Genomic DNA, 13,811 nt, shown 5'->3' with positions numbered 1-13,811 from the left:
ACGGTCTTTGATTTTGCCGTGTCATTTACAGCTTTCGCTCTAAAAATGTGTACAACTCAACACCTCGAGTGAGGTCAAATTAAGGCAATGTTGTTGTTGTTAAAGCTGATAGTCAGTTCTTAGTTAGTTCTTAACCTTCAGTAAAACCAAAATTTGTCATATCAGTTAGCCGGCTTCAGCCAACATGGCCTAACAGTTACCAGCCTAGAGTAAGTGCTTGTAGCATGCGCGTAAAAACTCGCCGGCTTCTTTTGCAATCTCGTAAGGTGATGTGAAGGCCAAAGCCATCTTCTTGTTTCTTTCTTCACAGCCGGCGTATTCACAGCCGGCGTAAGGATACGCCGTATTACGCCGGCGTATTCACAGCTGGCGTAAGCATAGACATCGTAGAATTTGAGAATTCAGGAGACAACTGCTGATTAGTAACTAATTTTGTTTTCGGGTGAACATTCTCGTCGGCTATGCTCCAGTGGCAAACATCACGCACTTCACATCTCCGATGAGGTGGCTCGTTCCTTTCTCAAAGCTAGTCAAGGTACGCACTCTCTGCCTGACCAACGTTCTGTCTGCACACTTCACTGTAGCAGCATCATTTACGAGCACTTTGCAAATAATGCCTCCAGAAAGTGCATTTTCTTTTCGGCGAATGCCGGTATACTGTACGCAAACACCTTGATCGGTAGCAGCGTCTCGCCAGGTGGAAAGTGGAAACCGAAAAGCATTCAGCGAATTGAATCCTACCTGCCACATGATGTAAAATTTTGGCAACAGCATGCACACTCGTTTTATTATATTGGTGAAGCCTCACTCACCGCCGTAACACATACCGGACCGCCAACTGGAGAGGCTGTCTGAACGTACAAGGTGCCTGTATTTCATTTGCACAATGTGTTTCAGATCACTTGCGCCTCGTATTACAAAAGAAAACGTATACGCTACACGTGCCGGTTCGGCCCAGTACTATTCACAGCCGATAAAAGCGCGTCATGATATTGGCTCCAATTCTCCAAGCCGGTTGGCTAGCAAGTATTGCTAAGTTTCCTTTTTAATTAATAAAACTGGCGAGAAATCTTACGTGCAAACTTTGTAACACTTCTATTGAAGAACAAGGATATTTCATCCATGCGAACATGCCTGCATACCAATATCTTAAGCTGGGTAATTATTAAGCACTGCTCAACTAGCCTTCGAAATAGTATACTTCCAGCAAAAATATTGAAGGAAAAGATTGTAGCGTTTGTGCAGCACCTGCGTAGTATTTCATCGATGCTGAAATAACTGCCTAGACTATTCCTTTTCCAGCTTTCCAAGAAAGTACACGAAATTTAAAATAATACTAGGCGCAAGTTAGCTGAAACACTCTGTATGCGCTTGCACCATAGGTCAGATTTGCCCTGACTCTGTCGCAAGAGCTACCATTACTTCTGCAAAGAACAATCTTGTTGATCTGGCTTGTTAAGCTAAAAACTACTTATTGCGTTCGCAGAAACGCTAGCGTGTTAGGTTGTCCAAAGGTTGAATGAAATTTTTTGCGCCCACTTACACTATGGACAAAAACTCGATGAGCCAGGTTGCCGGGATGCATCTATATACATGACTGTGAAATCTACGATAACTCCTATATCAACGAGTTGTCGTCAGTTTGACGCCATTCGAAAGTGCAGTGGCTGGTCCGTGCCTTCAAATATTATACGTGGTTTTTGTTCCTCATTCTTCGTGCTGTTTTTATAGAATGTGCTGCTGTTCGCATAATCATTACAGGCGGTGAACGACTTCTTCACGCGTGGTGGATTCTTGGTCTCGAATGCAGTGCGACAAAAGAAGGTTGCCTGGATGTGCGATCACCGTTTTTTCCGCAACCTCTGCTACAAGCCACTGGCCTTCCTGTATGGAAAGAATCCGAAACAGTACAACAGCGTAAGAGAGAACTTGACCTTATTATGCATATACTGCAGTGAAAAGTATTGGTCGTGTATGTGTGTGTCATGGCATGCGTACGTTCTTTCGATACTAAAGAGAGCGGGCCCACTACACAAAAGCTTTCAAAAAACAAATGGTGACTTTGAGCAGATTGGTGAGATATCGCGAAGCGCATGCAGTTGCTGTATTTTTCCTTACTTCGCCGTGAGCCTCTCTGTACCTTATAGTATACACTTACTACATAAGATAAGGGTGAATGAGCTTTTGCCTTAAGTGCCACTCTTTTATCTCCTTCCACCAATTGAGTCCACATAATTTTAATTATTAATATTACCATTCAAATGTGCCCATGTTCATACGAGAAGAAAAGGAAGCTTAGCGACACCTAGAAATAGTGAAATGTAAGACTGGCGTAGTTAAAGCAATGCTACGCTGAATTCATAAATTAGGTTTGAACTGAGAAATTACCACTGTTAAGTTGTCTTTAAATACACATTTGTGATATACATAAATGCGTCACCTAGGTTGCTGTCGTTTCATGGATTACAGATTTGCATGAAACCCAAATGCGAAACACGCGAACGTATGCAACCCCACACACACCTAAGGCAAACACGCACGTATGACTAAATTATGTGCATAATATACAAGCTGAGGTGATCGAAATTTATCTGTCCCTCCTACAGCGTCATGTCTTGTAATCATCACGTCGTTCTGGCACTTAGCAGCAAATAATTCATTTCAATATGCTGGCCCCGCCACGATGATCTAGTGGCTAAGGTGCTCAGCTGCTGACCCACAGGTCGCGGGTTCAAATCCCGGCTGCGGCTGCTGCATTTCCGATGAAGGTGGAAATGCTGTATGCCGTGTGCTCAGATTTGGGCGCACGTTAAAGAACCCCAGGTGGTCGAAACCTCCGGAGCTCTCCACTACGGTGTCTCTTATAATCATACGGTAGTTTGGGGACGTTAAACCCCACATATCAATCAATCAATCAGTCAATCAATCAAATCATTTTAATATGCTGTGTTGAGACTCCATGCAGACCGAAACATCGAAGACAGTACTGAGCGAAATGCACATAACCCGCATACATACCACTAGTTAGCGCCCTGTGTGTGTGTTACGTGTGCTTCGCTTTGTCCCGTCTTGGATGCGCTAATGTTTCCTGTTATTGGTTACTAAATATCTCACTGTGCAACTACACAGATACCTTAAACGCTGTCAGAGTTCTGAGTAAGGCTCTCGTAGTAACTTCTGTACTGTATGTCTCGTTGTATCTGGCCATGTTACTCGGCTGCTGACGCGAAGGTCACGGTTTTGATCCCGGTCATGGCAGTCTCATTAAGATGAGGGCAAACGGTAGAGGCCAGTGTACTGTGCGATGTCTGTGCATGCTGAAGAACATCATATGATAGTAATTTCCGGAGTGTCCCTCTATGTCGTCTCTCATAATCATACCGTTGTTTTGGAATGAAAAACCTCACTTACTATTAAACTTATGCACTGACGCACACAGACGAGGGTGCCCGTCTACGTGACTAACTTACCTGTAGGCTCCTCCAGCAAAAACGTGCTTCACTATGCCCAGGTAAGTCGACTGCTTTTACTCATTTGTTGTAGTACACACTCCCCTGTGCTAATCATATAAGTGGCGAGGCTGAAAAAGATTGCTCTAGTTTTATTGAATTGCAATGTCACAATACCCGAACTACAACTTTTGCCTGGAGTACATTCCTTGTAAACGAGAGAATGTAAAACAATGACACACGTAACAATAGTATCGTGCGGTTTTCGGAACCAACGCGTAGTGAAGTCATCGTTTACGACAGTGTCTGCTGAACCCTATGTAAATATTTGTTTTAAAAAATGAATGAAATTGTGCTCTAAGCAAGCTAGACATTATTATAAGATTTTTTCGGAGACTTCATAAAACAGTCTTAGGGGCAAATCTCTTCAAGGTTAAGGCTTGTTCATTGGCGCGCGCAGCAGCCTTGGTGAGGATTACGCTGATGACGATAATGACAATGACAATCACAATCACATACAATAACTGACTTGTGCAGCATATGATGTCTCGATATGTTCTACAATGCACTTTGTGTGGCTCGAAACAACCAACGAACTTGACGGGAATATGCACGGACTTCGTTATTGCCAACTTGAAACAAGATACGATACCACAAAGCAGTAACAATGAAAGCGAAACGAAACTCGCTACTTAACCCAACTTACCCTGTATGACAAAGAAAAACACTTCGTCACTAATACACACTTGTGAGTGGACAATGCCACAAAGGATTTACGGTAACACTGAACAATCGCACTGCTTCGCACGCTTATCATCATTCACTTCGTGGATCTGGCGTGTTTCTCCTACTTCTAAACCTCAGTGCTTAGAAAGCTTTTTAGAACATAATTCCCATCGAATTGGCGGAATGGTTTAATTTAGTGTTTTACTGAACTGTTCCATAAATGCACAGGTGCCAGACATAAAGGTGAATTGGCAAAGCTGCTCTCGTCTACGCTCCCTGCTTTATTTCTGTGCATGGAGAGGGTAGAAATGAGTTTGTTTTATTTCGTTTTGTTACAGATGTACAAGACGAGGAATTTCGTTCGATTCGATTACGGGAAGAATAACACGGCGATATATGGACAGGTATGCTGCTTACCTCAAAGAACACAATTTTTTATACGTTGCCGTCCATCATCGCCGTCATCACATATATTTAACTGCTCCTCACGAATTACGGCTTTGTGTTTATTGAAGTTGTTATTTCTCTGGTAATCCCAAAAGACCGGTCATTGGCAGGCAAGATAACCACCACAGCCAATGACGAGGAGCGAGCATTTAAAGCCCTAAATTCTCGTGGCAGTGACATTATTGCAAGTGCACTTCCAAATAGGAATGCAGAAGTGGCGTCTATTTCTTTCCTCAACCTCTCCTCCTCCTCGTTCTCCTACACTAAAACTGATGTCAATTTTACAGTCACAATAACGCCTAGCGGTAACACGGGATTACGAGCCGGAAGCAGAGCCACACGGCCACATGGCGGTATCAGTGGCACCTACTTATAACAACCCCTGGATCGGCACGTGCGCCCGTTGTTTGTGGAAAAGCACCCCACTATCGTGCGCATCCAGTCATCGCTGAGCTCCGTCGTATGTAGAGAAATGACGGTGACGTATGACGGTGTGCTAGCCGGCTGAAAATCTCGCCACTAACCAGTTGCGTATGTGACAAGCTTCATTCTGCTTTATAGGTACGCCATCAGCATGTGCGGCACGCATTCCGGTGTACACACATACAATGTGCTCAATGATGCACATAGCATCCACCACTTCGTAATTGGTCTGACAGGTGCTGTCTCACCTACAATCGGTAAACTTCAGTAGGAAAGAGAGAAAACAACTTTACCTAAAATAAGTGAACCCTTGTCGGGGTCCACCAATAAATAATTGTAGTAAATATGACTTGGCTGTTTTCAACAAGTAGGGCAAATAAAGTTTGGTCGAGCTTAGTTTCCTCTTCTTACTACAGAATAAATAACTAGTGACAATCCCTCGGACAACACATCTTGTACACAAACTTATGACCGGCAAGAACGTGGCACAAGGTACTGCTGGGTTGAAGCGGAAAGACTAAATTTTAGTTGCGCAATCAGCCCTGATTTTTGAAATTTCAGTTATATTTCTTTCTTTAAACGAGAACTCCGGTGAATTTTTGATCATAATGAAATAATGCTGTTTTCTAAAAATATTGGTAGTCCTGCAAAAGTTAGGGTGGTTAATTTTGTCCTGGCACTAGTCAATAATTTTAATTAGGCAATAAGCATCAAGTCAAAACAGAAACCGAAACAGGCAGCTGCTCCATCAGCCATCGTGCGTATCGGATGACGTTACGAAAATCCGTCGTTGATGAAGTCAAGGGATCCGCTAGACCCCGTCATGGCTTACCAGTGTGTAAACATAGCTCATGTGCCTCTTTTAGCGGGCGCAAAGCAATTTGGCGATGTCATAAGAAACGGAATCAAGCTGTGCCACTCGTCTAAACTTACCAGTAGTAAGTTCAGCGATGATTCAGGCTACAATCTTATCGCGGAAATACTGCTTTTTGGTTTCGACCCTCCGGCGTGTGAAGCATCTGAAATGCCCGGAATCACTTTCCTCGTTGTTAAGGGGGTCGTGAAATGGTCGCTTTAAAACGACAATGCGGCACCATCGGCTGCTATATGCACTAACTGTATTATCAGCCCGAGTGGACCTGCATAGAGGCTTTGCCTATCGAGGAACTTGGAACTCATTGGCATATCGAGCACGTGCAAGATGCGATCATCGGCGTCTGCCATACGCGATCCGCGTTCCACAAGAACGCTGTTTAATATGACGTCAGAGTTCAAGTTGGCACCAATTGCGTGTGACAAAGACGCTTATGAGTGTCTCAGTTGCACGAAACTGCAAGTTCCCAAAAGTTCCGCGTTCCTCGATAGGCAAAGCATTACTTATGATGACGTCACATAGTGTGTGTGGACGCCGGTGGCTTCGCATTGTCGCTTTAAAGCGAATGTTTCACGACCCCTTAGAAACGACGACTAACACGCTGTATGCATCTGACAAAACTGAGAAGATGCCTAATAATATATAAACATTATTGTTAAAAGCAAATTCTGGTGTCCCTCATTAACGGGTGCACGGTTATTCGATCGACTCCTTCGTTCAGTGCGAAGGCCCGTTACTTCCAGTGGCGTGAGGCTCCGATATTTATTATTTTCAAACGAAGTTTAAAAAACGCGTTTCTTATTGAAATTGTGAACCGAGGTCTCGAACCTTTCATTATATTTTGCAGTCTTTTCCTTTCCAAGATATTGTCTAAACACTTGTCCTGGCGAGTTTTCAGTGCCTTGTTCTGGGGAGTCTTCAGTCCCAGTTAAAAAACTGTACCACCTCTGGTTTTCACAAGGACATCCACCACCATATCCTTTGGAGAACATTAATGTTTCCTTCGCAGTATACCGGGGAGATGGTGACATTTTCGCCAATCCACAAGACGTGCACGACCTTGACGAGCGTCTACGATGCATCCTCGTGGTGAATCAGACCGTGCCGGATCCCCTATTTGGTCATCTTGACTTCATCTACGGCTACAATGCTACTGATATACTCCACCATCACATGGTAGAGCTCTTCAAGAACTGCAACTCGACCGATGAAGACTGTAGACATTTGGTCCCAGAATCAGTACAAAATACCTTTAACCCCGTACCCACTTGTTGAGGTTAAGGCAAACATTTTTTTTGTCTCGTCAGTCGAAAGGCTTTGCGAGGCTTTGCAAGACCTGAAAATACTTGGAAAGATCGTATTTTCGGCTGCATTACTACGAATGATGAAAAATTTTAAGCAATAAAAAGAGTCCAACATTCGCCTGGTGCATCAGTGTCTAAACGCGTGTCTTGGACTGCCCAATGTCTCATAACCTCAATGTCACATTACATCATTACTGATGTTATTTTGTGACGTCATCAGGACGTCAGCCAATGGCATTCGTGTGACATCGTTGCTTGGCAAATGGTGTGCTGGCCCCGATGGTAGCGCAAGATTGTGTGTGGTGCAGAAATTTTTGGCTGGGAGAAGGACGAAAAAGATCAACACAACAGATTCAGGATAAACCAATTCAAAAACATGCCTTTCACTTTCGAGTCACCTACGCAGAATATGCAATAGACCATGTGAGGTTTCAAAGGTAGTGCATTTTTTTACTTCTTTATGCACATCTATTTACAAGGTTTTATGACCACTTCTTACCAGCATAGGCCTCACTGCGCTTACCTTTGCTTACGTCCCGTGGGATCTCCTCATTTCAAAAGGTTGCCGAAGATACTCTCTGTTACTAACGGCTTGTGAAGTATTGTAGAGCCGTAGTCCTTGCTGAACAAGTTACATTTACTAATCATAATTTGTATAAACCGCAAATAATGTTGTTAAGAAAAAAACTCCTAAAATTGTAAGCGCTGTGAACCAACTTGAATTGAGGCAATGAATGTCTGCTTGTAATCTACATTGTCATCACGCTCAATCAGCTACAATACATGATGCTGTGAAGCCAATTAAAAAAATCTTAGCATATCCACGGAGTGAATGATGATTAGTAGAGCGAAGCATCCGTCCCTCCATGCGTCTGTCTGTCCGTTCGTCCTTGCTTCCGTGCTTCTATCCGTCCGTGCCAGTGTCTGTGGGTCCACCCGTCCTTGCTTCCGTTCGACCATGCGTCCACCTATCCGTGCGTTCTTTCGTGCATCTGTCCGTTCGTCTGTTTGTCTGCCGGTTTTTCCGCCTATCCCCACCAGCTGAGTTGCGTTATCGAACTAGGCGGTCACGAACCACGACTAGCTAGGAGGGGCAAACCCGCGGCTTAAGGAGCTTCGCCCCTAAAATTGTGCCAACACAATTCACGGGACAAATTTTCAGATGCGAAGCAGCTTATGACGGAGTTCAAACCAGTTTGCGTAACCACCCTTACTGCGCATGCACAACAGCTCACCTGAGCGATGCCAGACAACGCTTACATGCTAGCGCCTTCCAGCCTGTGTAATGGGCTGAGTATGAAGTTACGGGCTTACCCCCTTACACTCTCTTAACAATCATGTGATGGCATCGGGGAGTCGGATTCTTCAGGCGCACGATGAGCCCACATGTTCCCACGTCGCGTAGCCATGAACCAGCGTGGCTTGCTTTAAAGGGCGACTCGGAAAGCCCCTTAACAAATTTTAGTAAGACCTTGGCAATTGCTGCGTGTCCGAAGAAAAGAATTATGCCGCAAAAATGTTGTCAATCGTTCCATTACAAGCTGAAAAAACTGTGTATTTTGAAGCGGCACGAAAGCATGACGCGAGGAGCCGAGCTTCGAACCCTTGCCGCTCGCCCCACTTAGGCTTCGCAAGCCAAAACTTTTCCCTCCCCTCCCCGACATCCGACCAAGAGGTGGCGTGCGCATGACGTGCCCCAGCAAGCCCAACCCTCGTGCACGCGAGTGGCGTTGTTTTGTTGACCAACGTTACCTTGTAGCCTAATGCCGGTTTCTGCGGGATTGATGCCTCGGTGCCCGGTAGAATAGATGAGCATATCGAATGCTAGAACGCGTAGTATTATTATTTTGTTTACAGGGCTGGCGCCTGCTCGATGCGTCTACGGCGAGGACACGACCGCAAGCGTAACGCAGGCACATTATCTCCGCATCTCATTGCAATTCGCGGGGAAATAAATGAAAGAGACGCATGCATTTCCTTTTGTGTCCTTCAATAGTTAGCCAAATTTTATTCATCTATTCAAGCAACAAATTACACAAACTACAGATATCACGTGAAATAATTTTTGCCATGTCGCGCGCTACCGCTTTTAACGTCAGAGAACAGTCGTCGGTATACGTAGAGGTTCAACGTCAAAGCAGTACCGTCTCTACCTAGAGTGATTCCTACGTCTACGTCATACTCTCAATCTCTAGGTGCACGCAAGTGAAAGGAAAGGCAAGCAGCTTTCATCTTCAAATTTGATCCATTTACGTGGCGCGTAGCGTTGGAGGTTTTGGCAGACGTGATCGTGAACGCCCCACGTATAAATTGCGCTTATGCAGTTCACAAATGTCAAACTAGGTGAGTGGCCATTTAACAAGAGTTCGAGACGAGTAACAGCAACAAAAATTGCAGTGCCTTCGTGGTGCGCTCCACATGTAAGAGCGCGTTCAGCATTGGGCAAGGGGCCTGTGATGAGCAAAACTTTAAGTCGACCCATGCGCTGCTTCGCATTCTACTCAAGGTTCCCTGGGACATGGTATAATGTTTTCGTATTATATGCTGCAGCGTATAGAACATACCAATCTTACAAGAGACGTTATGGGACGCTCAGTTCAATTAGCCTACAAATATATTTACATACTCAATGCTGGCTTGTCGTGAAGAGGTAGCGGCCCATGGCTCGAAGGCGCGAGTACAATCTCGGCCCTGCGGTAAAATTTTGAATACAAGCTACATGCTAGAGACCCATATTATATTTGTTTTCGCTAAATTTTGCGGGTCACCAGACAATTTGAATTATCAGCAGCCCTCCTCCAGGCATTCTACAGTATCACTAGTTGATTTGTGACGTTGTACTCTATGCAGTTTCAAGTGTTTGCGTTTGTGAGTAACGAAAAGCAGCCCCAAGCTTACTTTCAAGGAAAAAAAACCAATATGAGCAGAATTCCAATGATATATCCGCATTTATATAAGAAACACCAACAACCACAATAAGAATAATAAAACCAATAGTATTATAATATTATTATGAGCATTATTGGTCAGCTTTTAGGTATTTAAATCACGACATGGATAAGAGTGAAGAATTTTAGCTTAATTTTGAAGACTGGAGTATTTTTAACGGGCGCCTAAAGCTCATATACATGTGATTTACGAGGTAGGTGTAAGTGCTTGCGCTGATTTACTGCAAGCGCGAAAGACATGACGTGTGCGCGTTTTTCGCTACTTAAATTGGCATTTTACTACTGCGAGTTTCGCGAGTTGAATGCGTGTACACTTGGTTCGGTCACTGTGGCATAAAGCATCTTTGCATATATTTTTTTTGCAGCTAGCCACACTTATACGAGACCAGTCTCTTTTGAATAGTGGGAAAATTATCACTTCACTTTAACAGCTGAAGTAAAGAACTTTTCTTTCGTGGTACGGCATTTCTTGCTGATCACCGCGTAATTATTTCATTGAGGAAGTTACAGATAACAACACTGCGTATAGCACTCTGGTCGGGTTCTCAGAATGCACACGAGCAAGATAGGAAGCACCAATCTACTCAATCACTTTTTTGTGTGCCTCACAGATTAGGTGAGAGTTTATTTATGAATTACTTCCTTCAGATTATTCCATTTGTGGTACATATTTTGTTTAAACACATATCGAAGTTCAGCAGCACTCATTCAAATAAAGGAGCAAACGAAATTCTATACAGGAAGCCCGAACCCAGGGAAATTAACCTGGAAGTCATCGTGTGCGTCAGCGTTGCGGCCTTGATAAGCCAAGTGGTTGGCGTCGCGTTTAGCGCCAACGATGTTGGTGAGCACTTCTTTCTCAATGTGCTATAGAGATCCCTGCACCACATTTTGACCATGGTCAACTCTCCTGGGAACACGCACAACCATTATATTTTTGTCCGTGAGAAGGTACAATGACGTCGCTGCGGTCGGGCTGATGTGACGTCACGGGAAGTACTCGCCTACGCCGGCGCCGCTTGTCTCCTTTTTCTGCGCCCGCCGTGTACTCGCTCTCTAGCGGGTACATGGCTGGACGAAGACTCCAACTGGAACACGGCTGAATGAAGAACGGACAAAAAGTGGTGGGTGCCTTTTTCAATCATCTATATCCATATCCGTTCTATGGTTTATGTGTCATGAACAACAAAGTTGGAAGCGACATTAGGTGGAGGTTAGGTGTGTCGTAGTGGAGCTTGCACGTATTTGCTGCTGTCAACTTCGTGCTTTGCGTGCTGCTGAAGTGCATCTCATAGGCATAGAGCTAAGAAGCGAGTGGTTTAGACGTGCTCCGCCAGGTACCATCATATTCGCAGATGGTCATGCTTTATTTCTAACTTAAGTATTTCCATTATTATTCTAACAGTTATCTGACTTCAATTTGAAGTAAAGGAGAGATTCGGTATCATGTCTACCCACTATATAAGTTAACTTTAACCAGAGCCTTATATTTGTATTTTTTTAAAAACACATGTGCTTGGAAAAATAAACTGCTGCTAAATGAATAGTTCTGATTCAAGATATGAGTTGCGCCCAGATAGATCTGTTACCATGAGTTCATTTAGCGTATCGGTAAATGAATGTTACGGTAATGATGCAGACTAAGTGAATGAGTACGCTGGAAGAGCAGATGGGGTCATGAGACCAGTAGCGCCTTTGTGACACTTGTCGAAATAGGTCTCAATAGCGCGTGCCTTTATACGTGGCGTACCTTCTGATATCCGCTGCGGCAGCGATTTGAAACACAACGTTGACGCAAGGGATCCACGGGTCCACACGAAGGCTCACGTGCCAGTGCCGGTACCATGCACCTATGCGGGATTGCAATCGCCTGTTCTCGAAAAAAAAATAATAGCTTCAGCTCAATGGACCGTTTTCGTTCTCACACAAGTAGATTGAGTATATGTCTTTATAGGAGCAGAAAAATACCTAAAAGTGGTGTGGCAAACATACTGTCGTCACACACAAAAAACCAGCAATTCCTGTTAGGCATTGCATTTTGCTTTATTTCTTCGTGTACTTGGGTGCGCTTAAGGCGTCAGCATTCCCTTCTTTTTTCCCCCCATCCAGCTCTGCAAGCATAGCGATTTCACTGGTGGCCCTGAAAATTACCTTGGCGATCTTATATACGCAATTGGCGCATTCCGTGATGCGTCGAAAGTCCTCACATTGAGCGAGTACAAGAGACTTTTTGGCGACAAAGGTCAGTAGATTGACTTGAACACATTTCTGCCTAACCATGCAAGCAATGAGATCCTGTGCAAATTTGTGCAAATTACTGAGCTGTGAAAAGCTCTGTGAAGTGCGAAGGATAACATCGACGGATACCTAGAATAATGGAGCTTCACGCCGGTACATAATGGGCGATATCACTTAGTAGGTAGATATACTAAACGTTCTTTCATTGCCTTCCAACTGTCAGGTGATACCTGCTCACGTAACTAAGCATAAGATCACAGTAAATATGTCTAAGAAGACCAGGAGAGTGGGCTGATTGTGGTGGTTGCGGAGATGGTGCCGATGAATTACTAACGGGAGCAAAATTTAGTCCACAAATTTTCAGAAAGCAGACATAGTAACTTTCTTTTACTCGACCAGTAGAGTTCCTCATCAGGCACGTTTGCTTTGCTGAGGCTATTGAGGATCTTTTTTGCAGTTTCACGCGGCTATACATATGACAGGGCAGTTAAGAGCTTAGAGCTTTGGAGGGCGGGTGAAAATGATAGTCTTCCTAGGGCCCTTCGACGCAAAAGTTTTGGCCTGCCTGTGTGTGTGTGTGTGTGTGTGTGTGTGTGTGTACATTTGTCTGTTTTTACCACCTTAACAATAGCCCAAATGGCACCAAACGATACCCCGAACGGCCTACCTCATCCGCAGTACCCACCATTATTACTCAAGATTCAGCGTTCATACATGTGCGATTGCCAATTAAAAAACAATAATTTGATTGATGATTGATTGATTGAATTGTGATTGATTGAATTGTGGGGTTTGACGTCCCAAAACCACCACATGATTATGAGAGACGCCGTAATGAAGAGCTCCAGAAATTTTGACCACCTGGGGTTCTTTAACATGCACCCAAATCTGAGTACACGGGCCTACAACATTTCCGCCTCCATCGGAAATGCAGCCGCCACAGCCGGGATTTGATCCCGCGACCTGTGGGTCAGCAGCCGAGTACCTTAGCCACTAGACCACCATGGCGGGGCAATTTAAAAAAAAGCAATATTGCGCCTATCTGAGGCACAATCGCAACACGTGAATATTTTATGTGTGTCTTTATACTATAATATGCATATATAAGTAATTCTAAAGACCATGGCGTTTATCACGTTGCACTGATCATGAAACGCTTGCACGAAAAGACAAGTGTTTCCAACGATTGGCTAAGACGACACGGTGGTAGCATGTACCCGTCGCCTTGCGTTCTACACCTTATCGCCTCCGAGATGGGCGAGCACGCCGCGCGCTTCATTTTCTAAAATAACTGGCAGATAGCGCTCATGTGTCACGTGTGACGTGAATTTATGTGCTCGTTCGCCTCCGATGCACGCTCGAGGCACTCTAATGCAGCGACTCCAGAATTCTATTCACCGAT

At 44.3% G+C, this 13,811-nt stretch overlaps 1 protein-coding gene across 1 annotated transcript; it reads left to right on the top strand.

Moving 5' to 3' along the window:
- Window positions 1–447: 447 nt before the first annotated feature.
- LOC142768682 (lysosomal acid lipase/cholesteryl ester hydrolase-like) lies at window positions 448–7,330 on the top strand. The gene is made up of 5 exons (XM_075870693.1): window positions 448–535; window positions 1,762–1,917; window positions 3,440–3,511; window positions 4,514–4,579; window positions 6,767–7,330. The coding sequence occupies exons 1-5, from the start codon at window positions 500–502 to the stop codon at window positions 6,791–6,793; spliced, it is 357 nt and encodes a 118-aa protein (XP_075726808.1). The 5' UTR covers window positions 448–499; the 3' UTR covers window positions 6,794–7,330.
- Window positions 7,331–13,811: the final 6,481 nt, after the last annotated feature.

Source organism: Rhipicephalus microplus, chromosome 8 (assembly GCF_043290135.1).
Source record: "Rhipicephalus microplus isolate Deutch F79 chromosome 8, USDA_Rmic, whole genome shotgun sequence".
In the NCBI taxonomy this organism is placed as follows: Eukaryota; Metazoa; Arthropoda; class Arachnida; order Ixodida; family Ixodidae; genus Rhipicephalus; species Rhipicephalus microplus.
This window is presented reverse-complemented; position numbering and strand designations above follow the sequence as displayed.